We start from the raw sequence: 17044 nt of genomic DNA, 5'->3' as shown, positions 1-17044 counted from the left end.
AGGGCGCACGGAGAGCCTGATGGGACCTGGGGACCAGAAGATGGGAATCGAGGTGCTCGGGGAGGTGGGGATGGGGAGGGACAGGTGGGGACGTGGAGGTGGGCAGAGGGCTCCTGGGGTCACAGGGCTCAGGGCTGGGGGTGCAGGGGCGGCCGCGGGGCCCGCGGGGAGGGGTGCGGGGCCGGGCGGTCGGAGGCGGCCCCGGCCCGGCGGGGGCGGTCGGAGGCGCGGCGGGGGCGGGGGCGGTGGGGCCGGGCCGGGAGCGGCGGCGGGACGCGGCGGAGCTGCCTCTCGCCATGGGCGGTGGGTGCGGGGCCGGGGTCCCGCTGGCCGCCGGGCTGTGCCAGGCCGGGCTGCGGCTGCTCCTCGCCCACGCCGTGCTGCTCTGCGCCGCCGGGACCGCCGCCACCGACGGCTCCGGTACGCGGGGCGGGGGCCGGCACCGGGGGGGACCCGGGGGGCGAGGGGGGAGCCGGCACCGGGAGGCGCGGGGGGCGCGGAGGCGCAGGGGCCGGGGGCGGCCGGGGGCTGCCTCATGCCCCAGCCCAGCGCTGCGGGGACCCCGGCGCCGCGATCGCGCCCATCGCCCCTGCCCCGGCGCTGCCCACACCCGGCCGCGGGGCCGCCGGTAGAAGCCCCGGGGGGAGGGCGGGCAGCGCGGGCAGGGCGGGCAGGGCGGGCAGGGCAGCCGGGCAGCCGCTGGCCGGGACCCCCGAGCGCACGGCCCGCCCCCGCAGCGCCCGAGCTTGCAGGTTTTGGCCCGTCATGCCGGACTGGAGAGCAAAATCGCCCCTGAAATACAAACTTCCCCTGCACCTCCCGCTGCGCTGTGTGTGGGGCCGCACGCAGCGCTGGCAGAGCCGTCGGTGGCCCCAGCACGACCACACGACAGGGCCAGGGGTCCCGCCAAGCCCACCGGCGTCCTGTGAGCCCCTGGGGCAGGATGGGGCCGTGGCCACCTCAGCGTGCTGAGGGGCAGCACCTGCAGCCTCCCAGCGGGGACGGGGCGCCTCAGGAGAAAGGGGGGCGATACCTGTGAATGCCGGCAGCCAGGGCCCTTCCATGCTCCCCCCAAACACAAAGCAGATGAATCTGCAGTGTGGGGAGGGTGGAGGGCTGGGAGCAGCAGGGGTGGCTCTGGTGGCCTGAGCCATCGTCTTGTTCTCGTGCCCACATGCCACAGCGGTGCCATGTGTGCTGGCCCAGCCACAGTGGCTGACGGCTGCCCGTGCGCCCAGGGGTGTCAAGGAGTGATGCTGCTTGTGGCAGCCATCCGTGGAGCGTGTTGCAAAATAAAACTGCTTCTTGAATCCCATCAGCTCCATCCCCAGCCCCTACAATGCAGTTTCCTCCATGTCCTTAATGGGGTGACTCCAGTCCCTCTTCCGTGAAATGACCTTCCTCCCTGCAGAAAAACGCCATCTCAGCGTGAAGCTCGTGGCACTTTCCAGGTTTTACAGTTCCTCACTAAAGTGATGTCTCAGCAAAACCAGCCCAGGCACGTGGGCTGTATCCCCTCAGCAGGGCTCTGGGCACCTGCGTTGCAAATGGTGCCGATGGTGCCCCTGCCTCCAACAGCCTGCCTGGATTTACCTGCCGCTGTGGAAGTGATGTGCCGAAACCCAAGAGCCCCCAAAATGTGCATGGGCTGAGTGTGCAGAGCTGAGCAGGCACCTTGGAGGGGAAGCGGGGTCATGGGAGAAGTGGCTCAAACCAAGAAGGTTTGGGGTGTGCAGGCACAGACGAGTGGGGCATGTTGCCCTTCCCACTGCCCACACCCCAACCCTGCCACCATCCTGCTGGGAGAGGAGGGACTTCTCTTCACCAGAGCAGCCAGTCCTGTGCAAAACCAGTGATCCCGAGGTGGGGGCTTCCCTGTTTCAGCAGAGTGTGTCCAGAAGGGGAACACGACCTGGCGTTGCAGCACTTCAAGGCCCCATGGCGGTGGCTGTGCGGAGGGTGGCCACGCCTGCTATGTGAGGGACTCCGGGAGTCGAGGTCCGACCTGGTGGGGGGTGGCAGGCCCACCCACCAGCGACAGTGGGGCTGGGTGCGCCAGCGTGGCCAAGCCACCCTGCAGCCCTCTAGGCTCCTCGGCCTCAGGCTGCAGGGTCAGAGCAGGAGCAACAGGAGCGAGAGCAGGAGCAGCAGGGGCAAGGCTGGAGGAGTAGGGCTGGTGCTGGGGAAGTGGCAGGCACCCTGCTGTGGACGTCATCAGCCATGTCCGCACAAAAGTAGGGATCCCATGGGATGGAACTGGCTGTCACCCACTGGGCTGGACCACAGGTGGTGGGGACAGACAAGAGACAGCCCCTGTGCTGTTCCTCCTCCACCTTGGCTGTCTCCCGGCATGGTCTCGTCTCCCTGAGAAGCTCCTCCTGGGAGCTGAGGACAGCTGGGAGCAACATCCGTCTGTCCTGCTGGGTACAGGACAGGGCCTGGGGACCCACGTGCTCCAAGCAGCTGGGACAGACGCACACTGGGATGGCAGAGCTGTGACCCACCCTGGAGCTGACTTCTGCATGCCAGGATCAAAGCAAGTTTCACTACGTGAGGAGGGGGAAAAAAGATACCCAGGATATACATGAAAGGACGTCTGTCTTCCAAGTCTTAATTAGGGAGGGAGATATCTGATTGAGGAATTAGGGGAACTGCACCGTGCCCCAAGGTGCTGCAGCGCAGCCAGGCTCCTGTTCCTCCCCAGCGCTGCGCAAGGAGGACCACAGCCCTAATCTAGCCCTCGGATCTGCTCTCAAAGGCCAAATAACAGGATGCTGGGCTGAGGCTGGGATCTCCTGCTAATTTGGTGTTTGCTGCTTAGAGCACTTCTATTTGACTCCTTGCTGGCTGCAGCTTGGCTCCGAGCTGTGATGTTTGCTCTCTGTAGAATTTTCCTCTGGCTGTGAGCAGAGCGAAGCTGGTCCCATGGTGCTCCTCTGTTTTCCCCTGCAGATATTGTCCTTGGCTGCTGGCTTGCCTTCAGGGCTGTAGTTTTGTACAAGTGTTCTTGCAAAATAAACCTGAATATCCTCTCCACAGCCATTCCATAGCTCACTCCGTTCCACCCACTGGCAAATGGGAGGTGCGGCAGGATCTGGACATCACTGTCTGCCTGAGCTCCAACCACGGGGCAGGTTGGGCACGGACCCCGCTGAGCGAGGGCAGGAGGGGACCTCTGGCAGAACCACTTCGGATTCATGCCTGTTTCTGTGGCTCATGGTCAACCACCTCCCCCCAGCACAGCCCCTCTGCAGCGGGGCTCATGGAGCTTCAACCTGGGCTACAACGAGGAGCCTGCTGCCACACCGAGAGCCTTGGGGCTGCATCCCCCACTCCAGCCGCTCTGCCCGCAGCCCACAGCCCACCCTCGGGCCAGCAGCCTGGCTCAGGTGCAGAGAGGAGGGCTGCCGAGCCCCATGTGGTGCGCAGCTGCGGCCCTGGCACACTGCTCTTGCTCATGGTGCCGCCAGAAGTGGTTGCAGATGACAATCTGGCTGCAGTGCATGTACTGTGAACAGCTCGTGGGCCCGAGGAAACCTCGCTGAATCAGAAAAACAAATGCGTGAGTCTTTCATCATCTTCAAAGCCTGCAGCCACGGAGCCATGTCCCATTGAGCATGGCCGGCTCCAGCTGGGCCGTGATTCACCCCAGGTTGCTTTGGCTGCGGTTCACAAAGCGGATGTTGTCCCCAAAATCTGGCATTTTTCAGCAGTGATGGAGCACGTTCACCAGCTCTGCTGTCACAGAGGGGGCTGTGCTCCAGTGCAGAGGCTGGCAGCAGCTTTTCCCACACCTGGAGCCATCCTGGCAGGGCTGGCGCAGGATTCCTGGCTGGGGTGGGGAGAGGCATGAAGCCACCGTGGGAGGGAGGCTCCGAAAGGATGCAAGGGGTTGCTGTCATGGGCCAGGACATGCTACGTCCCCTCCTGCCCTTTTAGCTAGAACATGCTGCTCCCACCCCACCTCTGGGACCGCACGGCACTGACACGGCTGTGAACCGCAGGAGCAGGCAGCGTGGCCAACCCAGCATGCTGCCAAACCCGCCTTGGAGGAGTGCTCCGCCACAACATGCCATCGAGCCCTGCAACGGGGAGAGCCCCGGCAAAGTGAACTTCTCCTGACACCCCACATCAGCTGGAGAGGCAGGGCAGGACACGACCTGCCATGCCAGAGCTCGCAGTACGCAGCATCCTCCCAGCCCTGTGGCTGTGGCGCCTGCGGCTGCCCCACATCCCCCCCGGGCTGCATGGGGCACGGCACAGGGCTGCTCTTTTAGGTGTTTGCAAAGTTTGCAGCAGCATAGAGTGCAGAGCTACTGGCACAGGAATAGCCCGGAGGATGCTCCAGCTGCACTGCAACGTGGCCCCCTTTGCAAAAGTTTCCGTCTTGCAAAATACCGAACGGGTGGTCTGACCTTAATTTGTCTGAGATAAATAACCTGCCTACTGTCTCCCATCTGGATACATGAGAAGATCAGAGATGAAAGGCAGCCTGATGGAAGGGCTGGGAGCCGAACACGTCTTTGCAAGCCAGCCCCCATGACGTGAGGGATTTGGGGTCACGGGGCTGAGCGCGGCCAGGCCGGAGCTGCTGGCCAAGTCCCAGGCTCCTGGGCAGCCCCTGCCCTGCCCTGAGTACGTGGCTGGCTGGCAGGCTGAGCAACTTTGCATAATTAGCTTTATTTCTCAAAGATGTTAATTTTTAGCTGCAATTTCCTATGGAAAAAATGTGGTTTCTATTCTGCATGCCCATCCCTCCTCCTCAGCGTTGGAACCTGTTCCCAAGTTCCAGAAGAATCTGAACCAGGTCTGGCGGGGGCCTGGTGAGCCCATGGACCACACAGAGCAGCCGATGGATCTGGGAGATCTTCCTACACCAGCCATGGCACTGGGCACACTGGGAACAGCTCTCGGCCCCTTCTGGTGCTCAGGGCATGCTGCCCATCCCCATCCCCATGGCTGGTGGCACTGGAGCTGTGCATTGTGTGCCGGTGGCACCACTGTCCCCGAGTGCTGTGTGTCCTGCTGGGGCTGTGACCGCTGTCCTGCCAACAGCTTCAAAGCCCTCAGCCAGGCGTGCTGTGGGAGGGCTTGTCTCTCCGCACTTTTATTCTCCTGGCACAAAGGTTCCTGCGGGGACCAGCCCAGCGTGGTGACGCTGGGGTTGCCACTGGTGGGGCTTCAGGAGGCAGCTGTGGCAGAGGACATCCGAAATTCCAGCCCACTCCCTGGGCTGGGGAAAGGCAGGGGAGGTCTCCAGCTGCTCCGGCTCCAGCTGCTCCAGCTCCAGCTTCTCTTTCTCCCCTGAGTTCTGCTACTCTTGGAGGGGTTGCCAGAAGTGGGGGTACAGGGGCTGCCTGCAGTGGAGGGGCAGGGGCTGCCTGCAGTGGCGGTATGGGGGGGCTGCTTGCCTCAGGGTGGACCTGGGGGGCTTGGCGAAGATGGGTGCCCAGTGCCAGCCCAGCACCAGGGGCTGCTCCATGTCGGGGGGGTCTCCCTCTGTCCCAGGGGAGGGAAGGGGCCCTTATCTCCCGCCTGCAGGCTGGGGTGCGAAGGTGGCAGAGGAAGGGGCTGGGTGGGAGCCGGGGGAGCCCAGCGGTTGGCCCTTTTCATCCCGTTGGGGCAGTGAGGGCGGAGGAGCCACTTGCCAAAGAAAACTTCAGCCGTGACGGTTGCTGCTATTGTTGGCACCGGCGCTGTGTTTGCATGGCATTGTCCCGTGCCAGGGCTCTAGGGGCTCAGCAGTCCCCCATACGTGAGGCTATGGCCCCGGCCATGCAGGGCACTACTGTGCCGTGGGGCACCGGGCAGGGCACGGCCACGGCAGCCCAAGCTCGCAGCACCCATCAGGGCACGGCTGTGGGGTGCAGGTGGGTCCTTTGGCAGGCCCGGGGGTTTCAGATGAGGCTTCCACAAGGAAGGAGGCGCAGTGTCAGCATGATGCTCCTGCCCAAAATGCCTCACCAGGGGGATGATAGAGGAGCTGAGTAGCAATATTACCGCAGGCCTGATCCTGCAGTGGCCAGGGCAGTGCTCAGCACCTGCAGCACCTGCCTGCCAGCTGCCTGCAGCGCGGTGTTTTCACCAGACTGGGGGGCTGAGCTCACAGAAGCAGCTGGCATCAAAGAGCCCCATCTAAGGGGGACCCCCACAGGTGCAGCCCCCTGAGCTGGACCCGGCTGGGCTGTACGTGGGCAGCGTTACCCTGTGAGGAGCAGGGAGCCACGGGACGCAGTGACACTGTGGCTGGATGGTGATGTCCCCTTTCTCTCCCCGCAGTGAATCCCTGTTGCTATTTCCCCTGCCAGCACCAAGGGGTGTGCGTGAGGGTCGGCCTGGGAGGATACGAGTGTGACTGCACGCGGACGGGATACTTCGGCATCAACTGCAGCTCCCGTAAGTCCCTCTCGCCCAGAGCAGCACCCGTGGGCCCCGGGCTGGCACGCTGCATCTGCAGCACCCCCTTCACTGGTGGCAGCGCGGGTGGGCTGGGGCTGTTACTGGGCTTCGTAGTGGGGTGAGTGATTTGTCCAGTCTGTCTTCCCCAGCCGAGCTCTGGACGCGCCTCTACAACGTGCTGAAGCCCAGTCCTGCCTTCTACCACTTCATCCTGACCCACTTCAGGTGGGTTTGGGACATTATCAACAGCACCTTCATCAGGGACACGCTCATGAGGCTTGTGCTTACAGGTGAGGGGTTTGAGTGGGTCTTGGGGTGCAGCAGGACTCGGGGACCCCCCGAGCATCAGCAGAGGTGTGGGTGGGAACAGGATGGCTGCAGTGATGCTGAGCAGCTCCCATGGGCACCAGGCTTGAGTCCCCTCACTGGGAGACCCAGGGATGCTGTCACCCTGTCACTCCAGCACTCTGCCGTGCCGTCACCCTGCCGGGGGATGCTGCCCAGCCCAGCAGCAGTGGGGTGCAGGGGTGCGCAGGCTGGGGTGTCCCTGTGTCCCCAGCCGTGCGCCAGGCTGCCAGCCAGCTGGAACACACGAGCAGGCTCTTGGCATGCTGTGCTCTCCGGGCCAAAGGGCTCTTGAGCAGCTGCATGGAAAGCAGCATGTGGAAATATGTCCCCACATTCATCACTTTGCATAAATATTTAGGTTCCAGCTCTTGGAGCTGTAGCGACATGCTCAGAATGCTCTGGCTGTTGGATTTACCTTTCTGATGGGGTTGTCATCTCATTCATCATCCAGAAATCCACTTAGTGCGTTAGTACGAGCCCCCCTTTTCTGCAGGGAATTGCAGCCTTTAAAAGGCTGGGGGCAAAGCCCCAAACACCCATGTGCCTCCGCTGCTGGCACCTTTCTGGATTTCAGGGTGTCAGGGGAGGGCATCCAGCAGCACCGAGCAGGTGGGCTGAGGCGGTGGGCAGAGCCCATGGGATGGTGCCCCATGTCTCAGGCCCCACAGTGGTGACCCACCCTCTCCTTTCAGTTCGTGCCAATCTCATCCCCAGCCCCCCCACGTTCAACTCTGACTACGGCTACATCAGCTGGGAGGCCTATGCCAACGTCAGCTATTACACCCGCATCCTCCCGCCCGTGCCGGACAGCTGCCCGACGCCCATGGGGACCAAAGGTATGTGGCTGGCACTGGGGACCAGCAGTGCACAGTCCCAGGCCTGAGGCTGAGTTGCCGGAGCAGCACCCTGGGTCCATACCTGGTGCAGCATCGAGGTTTGCCACCCACCCACATGCCCAAGCTTTTGCTGCCATGGGCACGTCTGCAAGGCACCGCTGGCAGTGCCATGTCCTACTGCTGTCCTGCCCAAGGTGGCCTGCGGGCAAGGAGGAGCTTGACAGCACCCAGAACACAGCGGGGACATGTCGTAGCCTGTGTAAGGCGGCTGTAAGGTGCCTGTGCAGGCGAGCCAGTGTCTGGTGCTGCAGCAGACATCGCAGTGCTCCTCAACAGCCCCATGGCCAGCACTGGTACCCGGCTGGGTCAGCGCGGGGCATCTGCCCTCAACCTCCATCCTTTGCAGGGAAGCAGCAGCTCCCCGACCCCCAGCTCCTGGCGGAGAGGTTCCTGCTGCGGCAGAAGTTTGAAGCTGATCCCCGAGGCACCAACCTGATGTTTGCTTTCTTCGCCCAGCATTTCACCCACCAGTTCTTCAAGACGTCCGGGAAGATGGGACGCGGCTTCACCAAGGCGCTGGGGCATGGGGTGAGGGCTACCGGAGCCAGGGTGTGGGGGCACGTGGGGAGCGAGGATGGGAACCAGGGGATGTGTGGCCTTTTGGAGCAGCCTTGAAGCCATGCTCTTTTGGCAGGTGGACCTGGGGCACTTGTACGGGGACAACCTGCAGCGGCAGCACCAGCTGCGACTCTTCAGAGATGGGAAGCTGAAATTCCAGGTATCACCCAGCATGAATGAAACATGTCTCAGCCCTGTGATCCAGGGTTGTTTGAAGCCCGTGTCCCTCTGGCAGCTCCCGGGAGACCCCAGCCATGATGCCCTGTGCAGCTGCTGGCCAGTGTCAGAGGGACAAGCTTTGGAGTGTCACTGTTCTGATGGCAGCAGGCGTGCCGCAGCTGGGGCTGTATGCAGGAGCTGTTTCTGTCCCACTCACTGCTTGTAGGAGAGCAGCCGTGGTGCCTGCAGGGAGGCAAGTCCCAGCTGGGCAGGCTTTCACTGAGGTGGTTTTCTCCCCTCCTCCCTTTCTGCCATCTCGTTCTTGTCTCCCCAAGGTGGTGGATGGAGAGGTGTACCCCCCTACGGTCACCGATGCTCCCGTTCACATGGTCTACCCGTCTGCCATCCCCAAGGAGAAGCAGCTGGCGATGGGGCAGGAGGTGTTCGGGCTGTTGCCAGGGCTCTGCATGTATGCCACGCTCTGGCTGCGTGAGCACAACCGTGTCTGCGACATACTGAAGCAGGAGCATCCCACCTGGAGCGATGAGCAGCTCTTCCAGACAGCTCGCCTCATCCTCATCGGTGAGGACCAGTGGCACTGTGGGGCACAGGCATCGTGGACCCCCGTGTCGCACCTCCCTGGGCAAGCCCCAAGGACTTGGGTGCTAGTCGGTCTCTGGGGGTGGTGGCCGGGCTGGCTTTAGAGGCTGGAGGAGTTTCTCCGGCAGCCGTCTGTGTATTGTTGGCTTTGGTCCGTGTAGCAAAAGTTGGCTTTGGTCCATCAAAGAAATTACTTTTGAATAATTTTGTCATAATTTTGAATTATTTTGTTTTAATGGTCATTATACATTTACTATAATTCATGAAAAGCAATTTTTGACCAAAATTCAGAAAAAAGCCTTGTCACTACATTACCTCTAAGAAGAGTATCGAGGTCAGCTTCCTCAGGAACCAGCGTAGTTTTGGCAGACTGACCTTTGCTGGTGAAAAAATAATTTACTGAAAAATTCCCAACGAATTAAAAAAGGCCATAGTCAGAAGGAGCCCAGGTGGTGGTGGGTGGGTGCTGGGATGCGCTGCTGCAGCGTGTGGGTTACATCTTGGGGTACCGAGCTGGTAGCTCCTGCTGCTGCCAGGTGATGGCTGTTCCTCTTGCCTCCTGCCCAGGGGAGACCATTAAGATCGTCATTGAAGACTATGTCCAGCACCTCAGCGGGTACTACCTGAGCCTCAAGTTTGACCCTGAGCTGCTGTTTGGGACACAGTTCCAGTACCGGAATCGCATCGCAGTGGAGTTCAACCAGCTCTATCACTGGCACGGGTTGATGCCCGACTCCTTCATCATCCAGGGGGAAGAGTACAGCTACGACCAGTTCCTGTACAACACCTCCATGCTCATGGACTATGGCGTGGAGGCGCTGGTGGAGTCCTTTTCCAAGCAGGCTGCAGGAAGGGTAAGGTCCTGCTCTCCCCTCCCTGTCAGAGCCTGGGCGGTGGGACCCTGGGAGGGATGGTGGTGGTATCGTGGAGGCAGTGCCGTTACAGCAGTAACGAACATCCCTGTTAATGAACATCCCCATTTGGCAGTGGGTCACATGTCACACACAGCATCTTCTACCCAGAGCAGCACCTGACGGGCACATCACGAGTGGTCCCCGTGAGCAGCGTAGCAAGGCTGGGCCTCGGCAGGTGCTCTGCTGCTGGTGGATGGGGTCAGCCTGGCATCCTGCTGCCGCAGGCTGGGGTCTCCTAGCCCAGAGGGCGGTGGAGCAGCCTGGGCACAGGAGCAGCTTGCCTGGCACTGTTCTTTGCTGCCATCACATGGATGTTTTCTTCCAAGCAATTACATCTACGTTTCTGACCCCCTTTGCTTGTGCAAAGCAGCAAGGCGGAGATGCAGACCCGCTGCTCTTCAGGTGTTTGGGTTCTCCCTGTGACCCCAAACCCCTGTAATCTCTCCCCTCCCCCCAGGCCAGGAGGTCACCATCCATCCAGGGCTTCTCCTGCACCATTCCCGGACTTGCCCTGGGAACGGGAGTGGCTAGCCCAGGCTGCTCTACAGCTCTTTTTTGGCACTGTCCAGTGATTCCCCCTCTTCTTGCTGCTGTGATGATGTGCTGGTCTCTGTGACGCTGTGCCCAGGACATGGATGGTTCAGTATGGTGGCTCCCCTGGAGGAGATGCTGGTGCCGCCTTGTGCCTTATGTGTGTTCCTCCTTGTGTTCCCGCCCTCCAGATCGGTGGGGGACAAACCATCAATGCCAATGTCTTGAAAGTGGCCATTGGGGTCATCAAGGAATCCCGGCAGCTGAGGCTACGGCCGTTCAACGAGTATCGGAAGAGATTTGGCATGAAGCCCTACAGGTCCTTTCAGGAGCTGACAGGTAGGGCTGCAGCGCTGCCGCAGGCACTCGGGGGGCTGCACTGGGGCATTGCAGTTGTCTGTGCCCGCAGGTGGGGTACGAGACCACGAGCTGTACCCCTGCCGCTAGGCTTGCCCAGAGGAGAAGCCACTCCAGCCCATCCAAGCCTTGCCTGGTCGTGACCCTCGCACTGGGTAGAGGGCTGATGCCTTGGCTACAGGTGTACTTCCTCCTGGGGGGCTGGATGAGTGGTCCAGAGGGCAGTGCTGGCCTGGGAGCCAGGCTCGCTGCTGCCTGGGCTGTGGGAGCTGCCATGTTCCCGTTCCCCACAGCAAGGCCAGTCCTTGCCAGAGGTGATTCCCTTGCTAAAGCACTCTGATGTTCACTTGACACAGGAGAGGAAGAGAATGCAGCAGAGCTGGAAGAGCTGTACGGAGACATTGATGCTCTGGAGTTCTATCCAGGCTTACTGCTTGAGAAACCCCAACCCAATGGTATTTTTGGGGAAAGCATGGTGGAGATTGGAGCTCCGTTTTCCCTGAAGGGGCTTCTTGGAAACCCCATCTGCTCCCCAGAGTACTGGAAACCCAGTACATTTGGCGGAGCAACTGGCTTTGAGATAGTTAAGACAGCATCACTCAAGAAGCTTGTGTGCCTCAATGTGAAGAAGTGCCCGTACGTTGCGTTTCATGTGCCGGATGCTGCGGAACATGACAGCCCTCGGGCTGGTGGATCATATACTGAGCTCTAGCACCAGGACAGCCTGCCCAGGTAGAGACCATCCTTGCCCAGGCACCAGTTGAGCTGAGCTGCTGGCCTGGCACTGAATATCCCGTTCCTTCCCACAGGGGGTGGTGGGGACACGGGGACCTGCCCACCCTGTGCCCAGCAGAAGCAGGACAGAAGATGGTCCCATCCTGGGCATCCTCCCCAGCAGCCCTCCAGGAGAGGCTGGTACCAGCTCTGTGAAAAGCTCAAGTGCCTCAGGAGCGTGGCTGCCGCTGCTGTCCTCAGCAGACCCAATTCTCTTGCTAGCGAATACATCGCAACAAGCCAGCTTTGGGGTTCCCTAGGGAATGTCCACCTCCCCAGGATGCTCTGGATTTCCCTGTGCTTTGTCACCTTCTGCCCTCCACTGCCTTCCAGCACCAGGCCACCAGCAGCCCCTCTGCGGGGCTTCCCCCCTCAGAACAGAGGAGCAGAGAGCCCGGGGAGCCCTCACCATCCTTCCTCCTCTGCTGCACCTGGTAAGGCTGCGCTTGCAGTAGGAACCTGCCCTGATCTGCTTCTCCTGCGGCTGCTCTGCTGTCCACCCCAGCCTGCCCAGCACACGGGCACAGCTGAGACACAGCCAAGAAGGAGCCAAAGCAACGTCTCTGCGGCAGGAGACCAGGGAAGTATCAGATCACACCTCTCAGACCTGCTGTGTCTTCCACCTGCTGGCTAGGGCCCCGGCACGCACCACCAGCTGCCCACGATGGCCTGCTTGGAGCAAGATGCTACCTCTGCGCAAACACAGTGATGAAGGCTCCTCCGTTCTATGATCGTTACACTCCCCTGCAGTAATAGCTCAGCAAACGGTGTCCACAATGCACATGGAGCCTGCCTCCATCCTGCTGCAGAAACGCACACAGATGTCAGCCCTCACTGGCATAACCAAGTAGTAGCTGGCAGCCACTGTCGCTGGCCTTGACCCTCATCAGTTCCTGGTTGACCTCCAGGAAAATGGACATTCAAAATAATAAATGATTTTTAAAAACTCTTCTCATTTCCTCCAGCCAGTTTCCAAGCTCTGTCTCACTAATGCCAGGCCGTGCAAGAGGACACTCGGGAGGCAGCAGGAGCTGGGACAGACAAGAAGTCCTGGAGTGTTGCTGGAAGGCTGGTGTCCTGCTGGGACATGGCTGGGCCATGCAGCCGGAGCGGGATGTGCTCACTGGCGCTGTGCTGTGTCATTGCCAACTGCATCAGAAGAAATAAATGGAGCAACCCTTCTCCTTGGAGATCCTTCGGTGGGGGTCTCTGAGCCTGAGTCTCCCATGAAGGTTTGAGCCCTCCAGCCACCACCCCACAGCCTGTGCTGTGCTGCTCCGATGCCGGTATCAGCGCTTACATCCAACATTATGTATTTCTATCTCACATAAAATCTATCCACACGTAAGTCTTGCTGGCCAGGTATTTTGTAGGCATGAGACAGCCACAGTCTGTAAGAGAGCAGAGGGCTGAAGTTTCGTCCTGTGCTGAGCTCCTGGGCTCCTGCTCCATCCCAGCAGGACTTCCACCTGGCATGGTGACTTCATGCCATGAGGCTGTGGGGGCTGCGCTGCCCCTGGACAGACCCGCCTTGCTGAGTTCTCCATCGTGCTCCCCTGGGCAGTGCCAGCTGCTCCTCTGCCCATCACACAGAGCCACGGGAGATGAGAAGCTGGGCAGGGAGTCCTGGTCCAGAGCACTGCCCTGAAACCTGGGGCCAGGCAGCGTGTGAGGGATGGAGCAGGCAGGGGCAAGGAGGACAACAGAGACGGTATCTCCAGGTAGATACATCCACAGCCCCCGCCATGCTCTCTGCTGCCATTCCCTAGGGGGGTGAGGACGGGTGGGGGTGTTGGGCATTTGGGGAGGGAGTGACAATTCTGTGATGTCCCACCTTCTGCCCTGGAAGTTTCAGTCATTTCTTGTCACACCAGCTGATTTTTGTATCCCTGATCAGCCAAGTATGTCATGATCCAAATGCCTCACGAGAGGGTTGTGAGGCACTTTCAGTCAATAATAAAAGCATTTACAGGGTGGTGTTACAGGAATTTTAAACCAGGGAGATACAAAGAGCTGGTGGCTTGGCAAGGACATGTTAGGAGGACGTCATAGCATGGGAACATCTGCAAGCAGAGACGCCCAAGGCAAAAGCCTTCTCATTCGCTCTCTTTAACCCTTCAGAAATGAGATGGTTTTACCTGGATATCATCTGGATTTTAGTGTCCTAGTGGCACACAGAGAGGCAGAGGCAGGCCCAGCCCAGGAAGGCACAGTAGGCAGGTTTACCTGTTGCCTGTTCACCTGTGTTGGCCCTGCCCTGCCTGCCTTTTCCAGCTGTCCTGGCATGTGGTGACGCTAGTCCCGCTGTGCCCACGCAGCTCGCAGCACCATGTAGTGCAGAAGTGCTGAGCAGCAAGCCAAGAGGAGGACACAGTCCTTTCCCACCCTACAGTTCCCTCTCCCCTTCCCTTCCCCTTCCGCATCACACGGAGGTGATGCTGTGCCCAGGTACCAAAATGTCCAACACCTGCCGACAGCTTGTTACATGGCAGTGGTGGGGGTCTCTCCCCCAGGGTCTGCCCCATCACTGGCTGTACCCTGTGCTGTGACCCTCCTCGAGGACCGTGACCCTCGCTGCGCTTCCCTCGCTCAGCTAGCAACGCAACACTCAAGAGAAAGGCAAACGGCAGCAAACGGTGAGTGATAGATCATCCAAAGACTGTCAACATGTCACACACACTCCAGGATCCCTGCACCCCGTGTCTCCAGCCAGCTGGAGCACACTGCCAGAGTGTGCGTGTGACTGCCCTCACCCCGCGCGGAGCTGCTCCAGCCCCCAGCGCCCTTCCCCGTCTGGCTAGAGGCACAAGCTCAGCTTGTTTCAGTTAGACCACAAACATCCTGCTTTTGTTTATAGCTATCGAAGGCTGCCAGCGCTGTGTTGGTAGCAACTGATATGCTTAGGAGAGCCCATCAGGCGCACAGAGAGCTGCCTGGATGCTCTTTGCCACCAAGAAGGAATGTTTCACCAGGAACTAGCTCAGCGGAGCCAACATTGGCAAACCCGACACCTCTTCCAGCCATGCCACCAGCTCCTGCACAGCAGTTTGGGACAGCAAAGCAACTCCCTCCTGCATCTCACCCTTCTGCCAGCGGGAAAAGCTATGAGGTTATTTCTTTGTAGGACCAACAGGTACCAACCCCAGGTGCAGCATCCAACATGCCATTGAAGCCTCCTCCTCCACACGCCTGGGGATGCGCAGCCCTGCACATGGAGCTTCCCCCCACCCAGCGCCACCAAGCCCTTGTGTTTTCTTTGCTAGTCTTTCAGCCACGGCAGTTTGTAGAAATTGCTCACAACCTCACCAGCTTGTCCATCACCATGCACAGCCAAATCCAAGGTAGAAGGAGGTAGTTTGCGTTATCTAAAAGCGGTGTTTAGTCTGGTGCATCCACCAGCATCACCCAGCCAAGGCAAGTGCTCCAAGTGCCCCCTGCCACTGCAAGCTCTGGTGACAGCACAGAGGCCAGCGCTGCCAGACGTACCCTCTGTTTGAGCTCTTGGTAAACACAACTCAGAGGATGTCCTCTGATTTTTTAAACAAGTGCCTCTGAGGAGCTCAGCCGCAGCTCGCCTGTGTGGGGACAGACATGGACAGGAGGACAGCACTGCCTGCATTCGTGCAGTGCGAGCAGCAGTAATGAAAACATCTGGCTGTGGTTGTGCGACCTCTTAAGCACAATGATTCACTGAGCAGGAGGTTACTGCCGACCAGAGCAGACAGCACAAGAAAGACCAATTCCCTGCACTGCTGCTTCACGCAAAGCAGTCCCTGTGGCTGGAGGGAAGGGCAGAAGTTGCAGCTGGGTTGCAGCTGCTTTGGCGTTTCCCTCCCTGGGCACCCTGCACCCCTCTGGCCCCATGCCTGATCAAGATTCACCATGGAAAGTTATCTAAACCCCGTGGTGGCAAAAATCAGCAGGGCACCAAGGCTGAATGGAAAAGCAATCCCCCGTCCGAGCCCAGCAGGCCCCTCGGCAGTGAGTCATGCCAGCCATGGCACAGGAACACTTGTCTGGATTTTCAACAAAGGCCTATTTTGAACACTTTAGAAAGAAGAGGTAGATTGGAGGCCAAAAAAATATCAGTATAAACTTAACTGTTCTAAATTCTTGTTCCTTACTGCCTGGCAACCGGGTCAGCACCATGATTAAATGCCCGTGTTAAGCTCATCAACTGTGATTTCATTCCTGCCCTCACCAAGCAGCCGTCTTCGTTTCCTTGAGCATTCGCATTCTGTGGCCAAATTCTGCTGTTTGTCTTGGAACATCATTAAATGTGAACAAACCCAGGTGATTTTACACTCCTCTCTCCCAGTGCAGAATTACACCCTCCTGTAAACACCATTGTTTCTGGCTGCCCTCTCTGCAGCAGGCTGCTTTTTCCAAAACAGAACATTTCCCAGGGGCAACACAACCTACCTGACAAGTGTTTTTTCAACTCCTATTTATAGCACTTCTTGAAGATTAAAATCAGACACAGAGATGACTTGGACTTAGTACATGTACCTTCTTGATTTGAAGAGTGTATCACGTAAAGCAGACCAGGCTGCAGCCGAGGTGACGCACAAAACCAAGCAGAGAGCCGCTACCTGCAGGAAGAGCCAAATCCCCTGGGGCCAGCCTGCACCTCTGTCCTGCGCTTGAGAAGGAGCAGGTAGAAAATGGAATGGAAATAGGGCAGGCGGCAAAGACAGAGCACATAACATCTCGGTAGGAAGGTCTTGTTTGTTCAGTCTTAACCACGTGTTAACTTCCAGTCGTGGTTTAAACATAGAACTAGTGTCAGTGTCTCAGAACATTTGAAGGTGATAAATACCAACCTTATTTTCCAGGACCAGCTGCTTTCTTTCTGAGCTCTCTTGTCCTGTTGAAACTAACAGATTTTGAAAAGTTTGCTTTGATGTGTGGCTTTTCGGTGCTGGCAGAATTGCATCCGAAAAACGTTAAAGCATGAACAATACCTGCACAGCTCTGCCAGTATGAGACAAGGTGACTCCGGTTGCTTTGCACCAGGACTCCAGGCTCCCTTGGCCTTTCCCAAGCAACGTTTGCATCTCAGACCAATTTCATCAGGTGCACTAAAAAAAGCAACAGAATTGTTGGTGAGGCGACGTGTGGGAAGAAACAACTGGGAGATGTCAAGGGACAAACTCAGAGGCTGGTACCTGCCCAGGTTCTCAGCCCTGTGCTGCCTCGGAATGCTCCTCCCTGCAGTTTGCTGCCTGCGCCGCCCGTCCAGCAAATGTCAGGAGGTGCACAGGTGGCCCAGCAGCCAGGGAGAACAGGTGGGCAAATCTTTCCTAACTTCAGCTGGTGTCTAGCCACACGCAGAATGCTTGGCCAAGGCAAGAGAAGGTCTAGCGACAAAATACTCAAGCGTAGTCTCCTCAGCCATCAGGGCTGAGTAATTTCTACCACGTGCCACACCAGAGCCCAGCACAGTACGGAACTGTCAGCATGCACACTATCACAACCTACCAGCTTTCTACCAACAACCATGTTACG

General features: G+C 59.0%; 1 protein-coding gene across 5 annotated transcripts; it reads left to right on the top strand.

Annotated features, from left to right (window-relative positions):
* Positions 1 to 246: 246 nt before the first annotated feature.
* On the top strand, positions 247 to 16935 carry PTGS1 (prostaglandin-endoperoxide synthase 1). 5 transcript variants are annotated; one of them, XM_055720315.1, is made up of 11 exons: positions 247 to 420; positions 6280 to 6396; positions 6549 to 6689; positions 7440 to 7583; positions 7990 to 8171; positions 8278 to 8361; positions 8696 to 8942; positions 9528 to 9814; positions 10597 to 10744; positions 14050 to 14172; positions 14661 to 16935. In XM_055720315.1, exons 1-11 carry the CDS (start codon positions 297 to 299, stop codon positions 14879 to 14881), a joined length of 1818 nt encoding a protein of 605 aa, XP_055576290.1. In that variant the 5' UTR covers positions 247 to 296; the 3' UTR covers positions 14882 to 16935. The 5 variants fall into 5 exon arrangements, with proteins under 5 accessions (XP_055576290.1, XP_055576292.1, XP_055576289.1 ...); XM_055720317.1 differs by having other exon boundaries at positions 14394 to 14769; XM_055720314.1 differs by lacking the exons at positions 14050 to 14172; positions 14661 to 16935 and adding exons at positions 11119 to 11494; positions 11572 to 11707.
* Positions 16936 to 17044: the final 109 nt, after the last annotated feature.

The sequence above is a fragment of the Falco cherrug genome, chromosome 9 (assembly GCF_023634085.1).
Source record: "Falco cherrug isolate bFalChe1 chromosome 9, bFalChe1.pri, whole genome shotgun sequence".
In the NCBI taxonomy this organism is placed as follows: domain Eukaryota; kingdom Metazoa; phylum Chordata; class Aves; order Falconiformes; family Falconidae; genus Falco; species Falco cherrug.
The sequence above is the reverse complement of the archived record's forward strand: the minus strand, read 5'-3'. Positions and strand labels throughout refer to the sequence as shown.